The 15,789-nt window shown below is 53.5% G+C and overlaps 1 protein-coding gene across 1 annotated transcript in view; it reads right to left on the reverse strand.

Annotated features, from left to right (window-relative positions):
- The window catches only part of LOC142273621 (putative ubiquitin carboxyl-terminal hydrolase MINDY-4), a gene marked incomplete at both ends in the record, with an annotated part of 45,870 nt that overhangs the window by 16,453 nt on the left and 13,628 nt on the right, over positions 1 to 15,789 (reverse strand). The window contains 2 exons of the mRNA XM_075332538.1: positions 6,707 to 6,774; positions 7,469 to 7,534. Of these exons, the coding sequence (XP_075188653.1) occupies positions 6,707 to 6,774; positions 7,469 to 7,534 (134 nt within the window). The remainder of the gene's footprint in view (positions 1 to 6,706; positions 6,775 to 7,468; positions 7,535 to 15,789) is intronic.

Genomic DNA, 15,789 nt, shown 5'->3' on the forward strand with positions numbered 1-15,789 from the left:
CAAGAGCTAAGCAGGGGGAGAAAAACCCAGCTCCAAGAGCCAAGCAGGGGGAGAAAAACCAGCTCCAAGAGCCAAGCAGGAGGAGAAAACCCCGCTCCAAGAGCCAAGCAGGGGGAGAAAAAACAGCTCCAAGAGCCAAGCAGAAGGAGAAAACCCAGCTCCAAGAGCCAAGCAGGAGGAGAAAAACCCAGCTCCAAGAGCCAAGCAGGGGGAGAAAAACCCAGCTCCAAGAGCCAAGCAGGGGGAGAAAAACCAGCTCCAAGAGCCAAGCAGGAGGAGAACAACCAGCTCCAAGAGCCAAGCAGGAGGAGAAAACCCAGCTCCAAGAGCCAAGCAGGGGGAGAAAAACCAGCTCCAAGAGCCAAGCAGGGGGAGAAAAACCCAGCTCCAAGAGCCAAGCAGGAGGAGAAAAACCAGCTCCAAGAGCCAAGCAGGAGGAGAAAAACCAGCTCCAAGAGCCAAGCAGGAGGGGAAAAAACCAGCTCCAAGAGCCAAGCAGGAGGAGAAAAACCCAGCTCCAAGAGCCAAGCAGGAGGGGAAAAACCAGCTCCAAGAGCCAAGCAGGAGGGGAAAAAACCAGCTCCAAGAGCCAAGCAGGAGGAGAAAAACCCAGCTCCAAGAGCCAAGCAGGGGGAGAAAAACCAGCTCCAAGAGCCAAGCAGGAGGAGAAAAACCAGCTCCAAGAGCCAAGCAGGGGGAGAAAAACCAGCTCCAAGAGCCAAGCAGGAGGGGAAAAAACCAGCTCCAAGAGCCAAGCAGGAGGAGAAAAACCCAGCTCCAAGAGCCAAGCAGGGGGAGAAAAACCAGCTCCAAGAGCCAAGAAGGAGGAGAAAAACCAGCTCCAAGAGCCAAGCAGGAGGAGAAAGACCAACTCCAAGAGCCAAGCAGGGGGAGAAAACCCAGCTCCAAGAGCCAAGCAGGGGGAGAAAAAAACAGCTCCAAGAGCCAAGCAGGAGGAGAAAAACCAGCTCCAAGAGCCAAGCAGGAGGGGAAAAAACCAGCTCCAAGAGCCAAGCAGGAGGAGAAAAACCAGCTCCAAGAGCCAAGCAGGGGGAGAAAAACCAGCTCCAAGAGCCAAGCAGGGGGAGAAAAACCAGCTCCAAGAGCCAAGCAGGAGGAGAAAAACCAGCTCCAAGAGCCAAGCAGGGGGAGAAAAACCCAGCTCCAAGAGCCAAGCAGGGGGAGAAAAACCAGCTCCAAGAGCCAAGCAGGAGGAGAAAAACCAGCTCCAAGAGCCAAGCAGGGGGAGAAAAACCAGCTCCAAGAGCCAAGCAGGAGGGGAAAAAACCAGCTCCAAGAGCCAAGCAGGGGGAGAAAAACCCAGCTCCAAGAGCCAAGCAGGAGGAGAAAAACCAGCTCCAAGAGCCAAGCAGGAGGAGAAAAACCCAGCTCCAAGAGCCAAGCAGGAGGAGAAAAACCAGCTCCAAGAGCCAAGCAGGAGGAGAAAGACCAACTCCAAGAGCCAAGCAGGGGGAGAAAAACCAGCTCCAAGAGCCAAGCAGGAGGGGAAAAAACCAGCTCCAAGAGCCAAGCAGGAGGGGAAAAAACCAGCTCCAAGAGCCAAGCAGGGGGAGAAAAAAAACAGCTCCAAGAGCCAAGCAGGAGGAGAAAAACCAGCTCCAAGAGCCAAGCAGGAGGGGAAAAAACCAGCTCCAAGAGCCAAGCAGGAGGAGAAAAACCAGCTCCAAGAGCCAAGCAGGGGGAGAAAAACCAGCTCCAAGAGCCAAGCAGGGGGAGAAAAACCAGCTCCAAGAGCCAAGCAGGAGGAGAAAAACCAGCTCCAAGAGCCAAGCAGGGGGAGAAAATGCTCCCCATTTATCCGCACCCCTCTACCCGCCGCCCTCTGCTGTGCCACGGGCGGCGGGGGGAGTCCTCTGCACCCCCCAATATCAGTGAGGCTGAAAATCCACAGCCTCGCTACAATTGTATCCAGTATCGATAGTGCTCTGTGCAGTGACTGTGTACTCCAGACTGACACACTGTAACGACTTACAGAAGAAACAGTGCTACAGCTGCTCTAAGTCAGGATCAGTAATGTATGTACACAGTGACTGCACCAGCAGAATAGTGAGTGCAGCTCTGGAGGATAATACAGGAGGTAACTCAGGATCAGTAATGTAATGTATGTACACAGTGACTGCACCAGCAGAATAGTGAGTGCAGCTCTGGAGTATAATACAGGAGGTAACTCAGGATCAGTAATGTAATGTATGTACACAGTGACTGCAGCAGCAGAATAGTGAGTGCAGCTCTGGAGGATAATACAGGAGGTAACTCAGGATCAGTAATGTAATGTATGTACACAGTGACTGCACCAGCAGAATAGTGAGCGCAGCTCTGGAGTATAATACAGGAGGTAACTCAGGATCAGTAATGTAATGTATGTACACAGTGACTGCACCAGCAGAATAGTGAGCGCAGCTCTGGAGTATAATACAGGAGGTAACTCAGGATCAGTAATGTAATGTATGTACACAGTGACTGCACCAGCAGAATAGTGAGTGCAGCTCTGGAGCATAATACAGGAGGTAACTCAGGATCAGTAATGTAATGTACGTACACAGTGACTGCACCAGCAGAATAGTGAGTGCAGCTCTGGAGTATAATACAGGAGGTAACTCAGGATCAGTAATGTATGTACATAGTGACTGCACCAGCAGAATAGTGAGTGCAGCTCTGGAGTATAATACAGGAGGTAACTCAGGATCAGTAATGTAATGTATGTACACAGTGACTGCACCAGCAGAATAGTGAGTGCAGCTCTGGAGTATAATACAGGAGGTAACTCAGGATCAGTAATGTAATGTATGTACACAGTGACTGCACCAGCAGAATAGTGAGCGCAGCTCTGGAGTATAATACAGGAGGTAACTCAGGATCAGTAATGTAATGTATGTACACAGTGACTGCAACAGCAGAATAGTGAGTGCAGCTCTGGAGTATAATACAGGAGGTAACTCAGGATCAGTAATGTATGTACATAGTGACTGCACCAGCAGAATAGTGAGTGCAGCTCTGGAGTATAATACAGGAGGTAACTCAGGATCAGTAATGTATGTACATAGTGACTGCACCAGCAGAATAGTGAGTGCAGCTCTGGAGTATAAGTGAGTGCAGCTCCTTCTCTTCGCCGCAGGCGTTCGGTGGGATGGTAAAAGTGAATTGTGAGCGCCTCATACTGCGATTAGGAGCTGGCAGGAGAAGCGATAAACAGCGGAGACCTCCCGGACAAGCGGAGAAATGATAAATCCGGGCAAAACCCACGTCCTGCCCCTGACGTCTCATCTCCAGCCAGAAGTATGTCAGTAATGTAAACTGCTCTGGCTGCACAACGGCCGTGCCAGAGCCTCCCCGGGCACACAGCGGGGTCAGACGCCCGCACACAGGAGCACACACACCGCCGGGGTCCAATGTACCAGGACGCGAGGGCGGCTCCGACAGTTAAAGGGGCACTCCATCTTACAAGTCCTCATACTATACAACGAATCCAAGAGCTGAGCCAGATCCGCAGAGCACAAGTGATGGCTGTGTTATACAGCCGGCGCCCGGGAGCACTGCTGACATAGGAGCCAATGGCAACAGTATAAAGGGGCTTTCTAGGACACGGATACTTATGAGCCATCACTAGGATAAGTGATCAGCACCAGATCGATGGGGGTCCTACACTTGGCAGCCCACGCTGGAAAGGATGGGGACGGACTGTGACGGAGACGAACACAACAGTCCTGTACAGTGTTTAGTGATGACTCTACAAATACACGGAGCTGATCTGCAGTAGCCAAGAAGTGTCCCTCCCCGCCCCACTGTTTACACCCAACAACCATAAGGGGTTAACTACAGCCGAAAAAAGTGTAAACCCACTATCTGCATAGATGCAAAAGATAGCATGATGGCTCAGGGGTCGGCACTGTGCGGTGCCTCAGGGGTCGGCACTGTGCGGTGCCTCAGGGGTCGGCACTGTGCGGTGCCTCAGGGGTCGGCACTGTGCGGTGCCTCAGGGGTCGGCACTGTGCGGTGGCTCAGGGGGTCGGCACTGTGCGGTGGCTCAGGGGGTCGGCACTGTGCGGTGGCTCAGGGGGTCGGCACTGTGCGGTGGCTCAGGGGGTCGGCACTGTGCGGTGGCTCAGGGGGTCGGCACTGTGCGGTGGCTCAGGGGGTCGGCACTGTGCGGTGGCTCAGGGGGTCGGCACTGTGCGGTGGCTCAGGGGGTCGGCACTAGACCGTGGCTCAGGGGTCGGCACTAGACCGTGGCTCAGGGGTCAGCACTAGACCGTGGCTCAGGGGTCAGCACTAGACCGTGGCTCAGGGGTCAGCACTAGACCGTGGCTCAGGGGTCAGCACTAGACCGTGGCTCAGGGGTCAGCACTAGACCGTGGCTCAGGGGTCAGCACTAGACCGTGGCTCAGGGGTCAGCACTAGACCGTGGCTCAGGGGTCAGCACTAGACCGTGGCTCAGGGGTCAGCACTAGACCGTGGCTCAGGGGTCAGCACTAGACCGTGGCTCAGGGGTCAGCACTAGACCGTGGCTCAGGGGTCAGCACTAGATCGTGGCTCAGGGGTCAGCACTAGACCGTGGCTCAGGGGTCAGCACTAGACCGTGGCTCAGGGGTCAGCACTAGACCGTGGCTCAGGGGTCAGCACTAGACCGTGGCTCAGGGGTCAGCACTAGACCGTGGCTCAGGGGTCAGCACTAGACCGTGGCTCAGGGGTCAGCACTAGACCGTGGCTCAGGGGTCAGCACTAGACCGTGGCTCAGGGGTCAGCACTAGACCGTGGCTCAGGGGTCAGCACTAGACCGTGGCTCAGGGGTCAGCACTAGACCGTGGCTCAGGGGTCAGCACTAGACCGTGGCTCAGGGGTCAGCACTAGACCGTGGCTCAGGGGTCAGCACTAGACCGTGGCTCAGGGGTCAGCACTAGACCGTGGCTCAGGGGTCAGCACTAGACCGTGGCTCAGGGGTCAGCACTAGACCGTGGCTCAGGGGTCAGCACTAGACCGTGGCTCCGGGGTCAGCACTAGACGGTGGCTCAGGGGTCAGCACTAGACGGTGGCTCAGGGGTCAGCACTAGACGGTGGCTCAGGGGTCAGCACTAGACGGTGGCTTAAGGGTCAGCTCTAGACCGTGGCTCAGGGGTCAGCACTAGACCGTGGCTTAAGGGTCAGCACTAGACCGTGGCTCAGGGGTCAGCACTGCAGTCTTGCAGTGCTGGAGTCCTGGGTTCAAATCCCAACAAGGACAACTTCCTCAAGGAGTTTGTATGTTCTCCCCATGTTTGCGTGGATTTCCTACTTGGGCTCCGGTTTCCGGTGTTCACCAAAGACATAGTGACCGACACCGAGACTGACACCGACCGAGACCGACCGAGACCGACAGAGACCGACCGAGACCGACAGAGACCGACACCGACAGAGACCGACACCGACAGAGACCGACACCGACAGAGACCGACACCGACAGAGACCGACACCGACAGAGACCGACACCGACAGAGACCGACACCGACAGAGACCGACACCGACAGAGACCGACACCGACAGAGACCGACACCGACAGAGACCGACACCGACAGAGACCGACACCGACAGAGACCGACACCGACAGAGACCGACACCGACAGAGACCGACACCGACAGAGACCGACACCGACAGAGAGAGACAGAGACCAACACCGACCGAGAGAGACCGAGACCAACACCGACAGAGACCGACACCGAGACCGACACCGACCGAGACAGAGACCGACCGAGACAGAGACCGACCGAGACAGAGACCGACCGAGACAGAGACTGACCGAGACAGAGACCGAGACTGACCGAGACCGACAGAGACCGAGACCGACAGAGACCGAGACCGACCGAGACAGAGACCGACCGAGACAGAGACCGACCGAGACAGAGACTGACCGAGACAGAGACCGAGACTGACCGAGACCGACAGAGACCGAGACCGACAGAGACCGAGACCGACAGAGACCGAGACCGACAGAGACCGAGACCGACTGACACAGACCGACAGAGACCGACTGACACAGACCGAGACCGACAGAGACCGACACCGAGAGGAGACAGAGACTGAGACCGACAGACAGAGACCGAGAGAGAGACCGAGAGACCTGCGTTTTTGTTGACAAGAACGGATCCAAAATGCATCCAAAATGCAGTGCCAGTGCACACTAAACATTTTGGTTGTGTTTTGACACCTCATTCATTTCAATGGGTGGAAAATGCAACCAGAACGCAGTGAAGAAGTGATGCGCTGCTTGCTTTTTACGCAACGATTTTGACAAATATTTGTCAAACAAAACACACTGCCTAAAAAAAAACAAAACATGCGTGGGGAAATTTCTGAATTTTCATGGCCTTTGCTGGGGAAGCACAACGCATGCAAAAAAAAGCAACGTGCGCACAAAGCCTTAAACTAAGGGCCCGATTTATCAAGACCGGCATTATATAAGCCACGCTTGAAGAGGGGACGCGCTGGAGTCAGGGGTGCTTTTGATGGGGTGAACCTACATCTGACATCTTAAGGCAGTCATGTACGGACCGGCACAGCTCGTTATATGTTATATATATATATATATGTCCCGCCCCCGCCACGCCCCATCTCTGGCTGAACTGAGCGCTGGTCGCTGTCTATGGGGCTGCTGGAAACAGCGGAGCGCAACGCTCATATTACATACAAACAGTATACATTATATATACTCACAGCTCAACCGATCTGGAGAAGACGACGGAGACAGTCAGCAAGATGCATCCGAAGGGGCCGCGCTCAAACTGGAAAATGAAACAGAAATGCTTCTGAGGTCCCGGGAATAAGCAGCTGAGGACATGGCTGGCCGCAGCTCGTGTGGAGAGGATCAGGCATGCCGAAATGCAACATGTCTGATCCTTCCTCACCCCCGATATCTGCATACACATTACACACTCTGATAAACCTGTAATGCATGTGGATTATAGTAACAAGAAACTATCACTTCCTCAATAGATGATTTGTGCCCCCCGTAAGAATAAAGCGGTGGTCCAGAACACGTGGCTATCTCTAATAGTGCCATAGAGAGTGAGGGAGTAGCATTGCCCCTGCTCCCCTGTCGGCCAATCAACACAAGGGCCTAATTACCCGTCCCTGCAATCACAGGGGGTCTCCATAGTGTTACTTTGGAGTAATAGGGGTGCACAATGCTTCCAGTCCTGCTCCCGGTGACCGCCCGTGGTCAGTGGCTGCTCGTCAGTGGCCGGGCTAGGTCACCAGCTCTGGAGGCGTGAAACGCGGCCATTCCCATAAAGGTGGTTATTATTTTCCTGCGGATTCTCCGTCCCTCTCCGAGCGATCAGCAGTCGGATATTCTCAGATTTATTCCGCCTTCGCAGTGACCCGAGACCCCGTGTAATTTCTGATTAACTCTCGCGGGAGCTTCCACTTACGGATGACACTAATAGGTTCACGATGTAACGCTGCGGAGCAATTCACCTGATTAATGTTCTGCTGCAGGAAGGTCACAAGATCCTCGTATTCTCTGAAGTTATACAGGACGAGCTGCGGGGAAACGAGAATTCACATTAATGCAGGTCGCGTGTGACGCCGCACGACAGGTGTAATGTGCAGCGGCGAGGAATACAGGACACCGAGGCGCAGGAACGAGAAAGGAGGATAATAACGCCAGCAATCTCATTACAGTGTCTCCGTCAGCAAGGGACGACTGTCCAGACCCAGCGCGGGGCGACTGTCCAGACCCAGCGCGGGGCGACTGTCCAGACCCAGCGCGGGGCGACTGTCCAGACCCAGCGCGGGGCGACTGTCCAGACCCAGCGCGGGGCGACTGTCCAGACCCAGCGCGGGGCGACTGTCCAGACCCAGCGCGGGGCGACTGTCCAGACCCAGCGCGGGGCGACTGTCCAGACCCAGCGCGGGGCGACTGTCCAGACCCAGCGCGGGGCGACTGTCCAGACCCAGCGCGGGGCGACTGTCCAGACCCAGCGCGGGGCGACTGTCCAGACCCAGCGCGGGGCGACTGTCCAGACCCAGCGCGGGGCGACTGTCCAAACCCAGCGCGGGGCGACTGTCCAAACCAAGCGCGGGGCGACTGTCCAAACCAAGCGCGGGGCGACTGTCCAAACCAAGCGCGGGGCGACTGTCCAAACCAAGCGCGGGGCGACTGTCCAAACCAAGCGCGGGGCGACTGTCCAAACCAAGCGCGGGGCGACTGTCCAAACCAAGCGCGGGGCGACTGTCCAAACCCAGCGCGGGGCGACTGCCCAAACCCAGCGCGGGGCGACTGCCCAAACCCAGCGCGGGGCGACTGCCCAAAACAAGTACAGGCGCTCGAACATGATGGCCACAAAACATTTAACTACTTCCATTCTGCTTCTTCTCCATCTATCTCCACCCTTCTGTGGCACTATAAAGCCAATGCTTTCTATTAAAGAGGATGAGAGGGTACTGGGGGGTGTAGAGAGCGGGAAAAGGTGGGAAGGTGCACCTAAATCTTTAGTCATCGTGATGCACCGGGTGCCTGTACTCGATTTGAACAGACATTTTGTGTTGACAGAGAGGCCCTGAACTGACCTGTACTACACATATTTAATCAGCTGATACTCACAGTTCATTATACTTCAGAGCTGCACTCCCTATCCTGCTGGTGCAGTCACTGTCTACATACATTACTGATCCTGAGTTACCTCCTGTATTATACTCCAGAGCTGCACTCCCTATCCTGCTGGTGCAGTCACTGAGTACATACATTACATTACTGATCCTGAGTTACCTCCTGTATTATACTCCAGAGCTGCACTCACTATTCTGCTGGTGCAGTCACTGTGTACATACATTACTGATCCTGAGTTACATCCTGTGATATACTCCAGAGCTGCACTCACTATTCTGCTGGTGCAGTCACTGTGTACATACATTACTGATCCTGAGTTACATCCTGTGATATACTCCAGAGCTGCACTCACTATTCTGCTGGTGCAGTCACTGTGTACATACATTACTGATCCTGAGTTACCTCCTGTATTATACTCCAGAGCTGCACTCACTATTCTGCTGGTGCAGTCACTGAGTACATACATTACATTACTGATCCTGAGTTACCTCCTGTATTATACTCCAGAGCTGCACTCACTATTCTGCTGGTGCAGTCACTGTGTACATACATTACATTACTGATCCTGAGTTACCTCCTGTATTATACTCCAGAGCTGCACTCACTATTCTGCTGGTGCAGTCACTGTGTATATACATTACTGATCCTGAGTTTCCTCCTGTATTATACTCCAGAGCTGCACTCACTATTCTGCTGGTGCAGTCACTGTGTACATACATTACATTACTGATCCTGAGTTACCACCTGTATTATACTCCAGAGCTGCACTCACTATTTCATATCTAACTTTTTACTGGAAACAGTCAGCAAGCAGGCTGTTGGACAGACATACAGATGTCTAATCGTAAAACAGTTAATGGTACATTCCAAGTGCAGCTGATATACTGAGCGGATTAGGAGTGGGCGGAGCCTGACAGTGATTGATGGCACACCATAGACCTGCGCTGTGTTACGCTCCTCCCCCAGGAACCACTGCACTGCACCTTACGCTGTATAGTTCTATCATTTTTGGATTTTGGCTTTTTGTTTCTCTCCTTTCAGATGACATGGAGGATGACAAGGAGACCCTTTAAGCTTTATACATCATGTAACATGGGCGGCACGATGGCTCAGTGGTTAGCACTGCAATCTTATGGTGGCTCAGTGGTTAGCACTGCAGTCTTATGGTGGCTCAATGGTTAGCACTGCATTCTTGGGGGTGGCTCAGTGGTTAGCACTGCAGTCTTGGGGTGGCTCAGTGGTTAGCACTGCAGTCTTGGGGTGGCTCAGTGGTTAGCACTGCAGTCTTGGGGTGGCTCAGTGGTTAGCACTGCAGTCTTGGGGTGGCTCAGTGGTTAGCACTGCAGTCTTGTAGCGCTGGGGTCCTGGGTTCAAATCTCACCAAGGACACCATCAGCAGGAGCTTGTATGTTCTCCCCGTGTTTGCGTGGGTTTCCTCCGGGTTCTCCGGTTTCCTCCCACACTCCAAAGACATACAGAGAGGGACTTTAGATTGTGAGCCCCAATGGGGACAGTGTTCCTGATGTATGTAAAGCGCTGCGGAATATGTTAGCGCTATATAAAAATAAAGATTTGATTTTGTTATTTAACTTGGAGCTGCCCTTTGGAGCGTGGGTTACAATGAAGGACACTGACAGACACTGGATCACAAATATTGGGCATTGCCCTCCCGTGGCCGCGTCCAGGGTGACCCCTCGTAGTTTTCCATTGTGAGCCTCTGTCCGTGAGACGTACGGGAATATTCCAAATCTTCCAAGGAGGCGAGGGGCCGCCCCGTCCTGGATAATGAATATTCTTGTCTTGTTTGCTCGCTCGTTGTTTTGCCAGCCTCCTGAAAGTTTTACACAGGGGGGAACAAAGCGATGCTGGTCCGGTGCCCGGAGGAGCTTACCATCCAATATGTAGAGTCTACGTCCCCCGCCACTGGGTGCAGGAGCGGATGTTTTAATTTAAAGGGCAATGCCACCCCACATTGTAGAGGATGTGGACACCTTTGGGGGAGGTGGTATATTTTTTTAATCCAACTCCTAGATTTTCATCATGAGATGCCGGCTGTGTCATACAGCAGTATCCGCAGCGATCAGATCATGCTCAGATAGCTGCAGAGTCTTCACCAGGGGCGTGTGCTTGAACTACTCCCTCCCAGACACGCCTCCATCAGCTGCTGAGCTGTGATTGGCTGCGTCTCAGAGGGCGGGGCGAGGGTACACGCCCCCAGAGAAGACTCTGAAGAAACGCCCAGTTGCACTAAAATCAAAGATTTCACATACCGCGCTCCAAAAGCCAAAAATGTGAATATCTCCAGAATGAAAAAAAGCAGAATCAGGGGGGCTCGGGGGTTGTTTGTTTTTTTTTTTAAGAGTTTTTTAACTAATTTTTGGAGCAAATCCCAGATCCTCTATATATACATTTTTTTAAAATGCTAATTTCTAAAAATGATTTATTTAGTAAATAAATCAGACAGAAATCTAAATTACTTCATAGTTCTTATGCCGGAAAGAAGGGAATTTTGTTACTTACCGTAAATTCCTTTTCTTCTAGCTCTTATTGGGAGACCCAGACGATTGGGTGTATAGCACTGCCTCCGGAGGCCACACAAAGCAATTACACTAAAAAGTGTAAGGCCCCTCCCCTTCTGGCTATACACCCCCAGTGGGATCACTGGCTCACCAGTTTTAGTGCAAAAGCAAGAAGGAGGAAAGCCAATAACTGGTTTAAACAAATTCACTCCGAAGTAACATCGGAGAACTGAAAACCGTTCAACATGAACAACATGTGTACCCGAAAACAACCAAAAATCCCGAAGGACAACAGGGCGGGTGCTGGGTCTCCCAATAAGAGCTAGAAGAAAAGGAATTTACGGTAAGTAACAAAATTCCCTTCTTCTTCGGCGCTCTATTGGGAGACCCAGACGATTGGGACGTCCAAAAGCTGTCCCTGGGTGGGTAAAGAAATACCTCATGTTAGAGCTGCGAAGACAGCCCTCCCCTACGGGGAGGCAACTGCCGCCTGCAGGACTCTTCTACCTAGGCTGGCGTCCGCCGAAGCATAGGTATGCACCTGATAATGTTTGGTGAAAGTGTGCAGACTCGACCAGGTAGCTGCCTGGCACACCTGTTGAGCCGTAGCCTGGTGTCGCAATGCCCAGGACGCACCAACGGCTCTGGTAGAATGGGCCTTCAGCCCTGATGGAACCGGAAGCCCAGCAGAACGGTAGGCTTCAAGAATTGGTTCTTTGATCCATCGAGCCAGGGTGGCCTTAGAAGCCTGCGACCCTTTGCGCTTACCAGCGACAAGGACAAAGAGTGCATCCGAACGGCGCAGGGGCGCCGTGCGGGAAATGTAGATTCTGAGTGCTCTCACCAGATCTAACAAATGTAAATCCTTCTCATACCGATGAACTGCATGAGGACAAAACGAAGGCAAAGAGATATCCTGATTAAGATGAAAAGAGGATACCACCTTCGGGAGAAACTCCTGAATGGGGCGCAGCACAACCTTGTCCTGGTGGAAGACCAGGAAGGGAGCCTTGGATGACAGCGCTGCCAGCTCAGACACTCTCCGAAGAGATGTGATCGCTACCAGAAAAGCCACTTTCTGTGATAGTCTAGAAAGTGAAACCTCCCTCAGAGGCTCGAAGGGCGGCTTCTGGAGGGCAACTAGTACCCTGTTCAGATCCCATGGATCTAACGGCCGCTTGTACGGGGGTACGATATGGCAAACCCCCTGTAGGAACGTGCGCACCTTAGGAAGGCGTGCCAAACGCCTCTGAAAAAAGACGGATAGCGCCGAGACCTGACCTTTAAGGGAGCCGAGCGACAAACCTTTTTCTAACCCAGATTGCAGGAAAGAAAGAAAGGTAGGCAATGCAAATGGCCAGGGAGACACTCCCTGAGCAGAGCACCAGGATAAGAATATCCTCCACGTTCTGTGGTAGATCTTAGCGGACGTGGGCTTCCTAGCCTGTCTCATGGTGGCAACGACCCCTTGGGATAATCCTGAAGACGCTAGGATCCAGGACTCAATGGCCACACAGTCAGGTTCAGGGCCGCAGAATTCCGATGGAAAAACGGCCCTTGGGACAGTAAGTCTGGTCGGTCTGGTAGTGCCCACGGTTGGCCGACCGTGAGCTGCCACAGATCCGGATACCACGCCCTCCTCGGCCAGTCTGGGGCGACGAGTATGACGCGGCTGCAATCGGATCTGATCTTGCGTAGCACTCTGGGCAAGAGTGCCAGAGGTGGAAACACATAAGGGAGCCGGAACTGCGACCAATCTTGCACTAGGGCGTCTGCCGCCAGCGCTCTTTGATCGCGAGACCGTGCCATGAAGGTTGGGACCTTGTTGTTGTGCCGTGACGCCATTAGGTCGACGTCCGGCACCCCCCAGCGGCGACAGATTTCCTGAAACACGTCTGGGTGAAGGGACCATTCCCCTGCGTCCATGCCCTGGCGACTGAGGAAGTCTGCTTCCCAGTTTTCTACGCCGGGGATGTGAACTGCGGATATGGTGGAGGCTGTGGCTTCCACCCACATCAGAATCCGCCGGACTTCCTGGAAGGCTTGCCGACTGCGTGTCCCCCCTTGGTGGTTGATGTATACCACCGCTGTGGAGTTGTCCGACTGAATTCGGATCTGCCTTCCTTCCAGCCACTGCTGGAAGGCTAGTAGGGCAAGATACACTGCTCTGATTTCCAGAACATTGATCTGAAGGGTGGACTCCTGCTGAGTCCACGTACCCTGAGCCCTGTGGTGGAGAAAAACTGCTCCCCACCCTGACAGACTCGCGTCTGTCGTGACCACCGCCCAAGACGGTGGTAGGAAGGATCTTCCCTGTGATAATGAGGTGGGAAGAAGCCACCACTGCAGAGAGTCTTTGGCCGTCTGGGAAAGGGAGACTTTCCTGTCCAGGGATGTTGACTTCCCGTCCCATTGGCGGAGAATGTCCCATTGAAGTGGGCGCAGATGAAACTGCGCAAACGGAACCGCTTCCATTGCCGCCACCATCTTCCCGAGGAAGTGCATGAGGCGTCTTAAGGAGTGCGACTGACTTTGAAGGAGAGCCTGCACCCCAGTCTGTAGTGACCTCTGCTTGTCCAGCGGAAGCTTCACTATCGCTGAGAGTGTATGAAACTCCATGCCAAGATACGTTAGTGATTGGGTCGGTGACAGATTTGACTTTGAGAAGTTGATGATCCACCCGAACGTCTGGAGAGTCTCCAGTGCAACAGTCAAGCTGAGTTGGCATGCCTCTTGAGAGGGTGCCTTGACCAGTAGATCGTCCAAGTAAGGGATCACAGAGTGTCCCTGAGAGTGCAAGACTGCTACCACTGCCGCCATGATCTTGGTGAACACCCGTGGGGCTGTCGCTAGACCAAATGGCAGAGCTACGAACTGAAGATGGTCGTCTCCTATCACGAAGCGTAGAAAGCGTTGGTGCTCTGTAGCAATCGGCACGTGGAGATAAGCATCCTTGATGTCTATTGATGCTAGGAAATCTCCTTGAGACATTGAGGCAATGACTGAGCGGAGGGATTCCATCCGGAACCGCCTGGCGTTCACATGCTTGTTGAGCAGTTTTAGGTCCAGAACAGGACGGAATGAGCCGTCCTTTTTTGGCACCACAAAGAGATTGGAGTAAAAACCTTGACCTCGTTCCTGAAGAGGAACAGGGACCACCACTCCTTCTGCTCTTAGAGAATTCACCGCCTGCAGAAGGGCATCTGCTCGGTCGGGATGTGGGGAAGTTCTGAAGAACCGAGGCGGAGGACGAGAACTGAACTCTATCCTGTACCCGTGAGACAAAATGTCTGTTACCCACCGGTCTTTGACCTGTGGCAGCCAAATGTCGCAAAAGCGGGAGAGCCTGCCACCGACCGAGGATGCGGAGGGAGGCGGCCGAAAGTCATGAGGCAGCCGCCTTGGAAGCGGTACCTCCGGTTGCTTTCTTGGGGCGTGAGTGAGCCCGCCAGGAATCAGAGCTCCTTTGCTCTTTCTGAGTCCCTTTGGACGAGGAGAATTGGGGCTTGCCCGAGCCTCGAAAGGACCAAAACTTTGACTGCCACTTCCTCTGTGGAGGTTTGCTTGATCTGGGCTGGGGTAAGGAGGAGTCCTTACCTTTGGACTGTTTGATGATTTCCGCCAATTGCTCACCAAACAGTCTGTCTCCAGATAATGGCAAGCTGGTTAAACATTTTTTAGAAGCAGAATCTGCTTTCCATTCCTTTAACCACAAGGCTCTGCGCAAAACTACAGAGTTGGCAGATGCCATTGAGGTACGGCTCGTAGAGTCCAGTACCGCATTGATAGCGTAGGTCGCAAACGCAGACATTTGCGTAGTTAGGGACGCCACTTGCGGCACTGCTGGACGTATGAGAGAGTCCACCTGTGCCAGACCAGCTGAAATAGCTTGGAGCGCCCACACGGCCGCGAATGCTGGAGCAAACGACGCGCCGATAGCTTCATAGACAGATTTCAACCAAAGGTCCATCTGTCTGTCATTGGCATCTTTAAGTGAAGCCCCATCCTCTACTGCAACTATGGATCTAGCTGCAAGCCTGGATATTGGAGGGTCCACTTTTGGACACTGGGTCCAGCGTTTGACCACGTCAGGGGGAAAGGGATAACGTGTATCCTTAAGGCGTTTAGAAAAACGCTTGTCCGGATAAGTATTATGTTTCTGGATGGATTCTCTGAAGTCAGAGTGGTCCAGAAAAGTACTCAATTTACGCTTGGGATACAGGAAATGGAACTTCTCCTGCTGGGCAGCTGCCTCCTCTGCAGAAGGGGCTGGGGGAGAAATATCCAACAGCCTATTGATGGCCGCTATAAGGTCATTTACCATGGCGTCACCATCTGGCGTATCCAAATTGAGTGCGGCGTCAGGACAAGACTCCTGATCACCCACCTCTGAGCCCTCATATAGGGACCCTTCTCGCTGAGACCCTGATCCACGTGATGACGTGGAGGGTCTCTCCCAGCGAGCTCGCTTAGGCTGCCTGGGACTGTCATCGGAGTCAGAGCCCTCAGCCTGTGATGCCTGGGACCCCCTTGAAGTACGGATTAGTTCCAACTGAGGGGGACCGGGGAACCTAGACACAGCAGTGTCTATGGTCTGAGCAACTGGCCTGGACTGCAAGGTTTCCAGGATTTTTGTCATAGTCACAGACATTTTATCAGCAAAGACT

The sequence above is a fragment of the Anomaloglossus baeobatrachus genome, unplaced genomic scaffold, assembly GCF_048569485.1.
Source record: "Anomaloglossus baeobatrachus isolate aAnoBae1 unplaced genomic scaffold, aAnoBae1.hap1 Scaffold_3649, whole genome shotgun sequence".
Classification (NCBI taxonomy): domain Eukaryota; kingdom Metazoa; phylum Chordata; class Amphibia; order Anura; family Aromobatidae; genus Anomaloglossus; species Anomaloglossus baeobatrachus.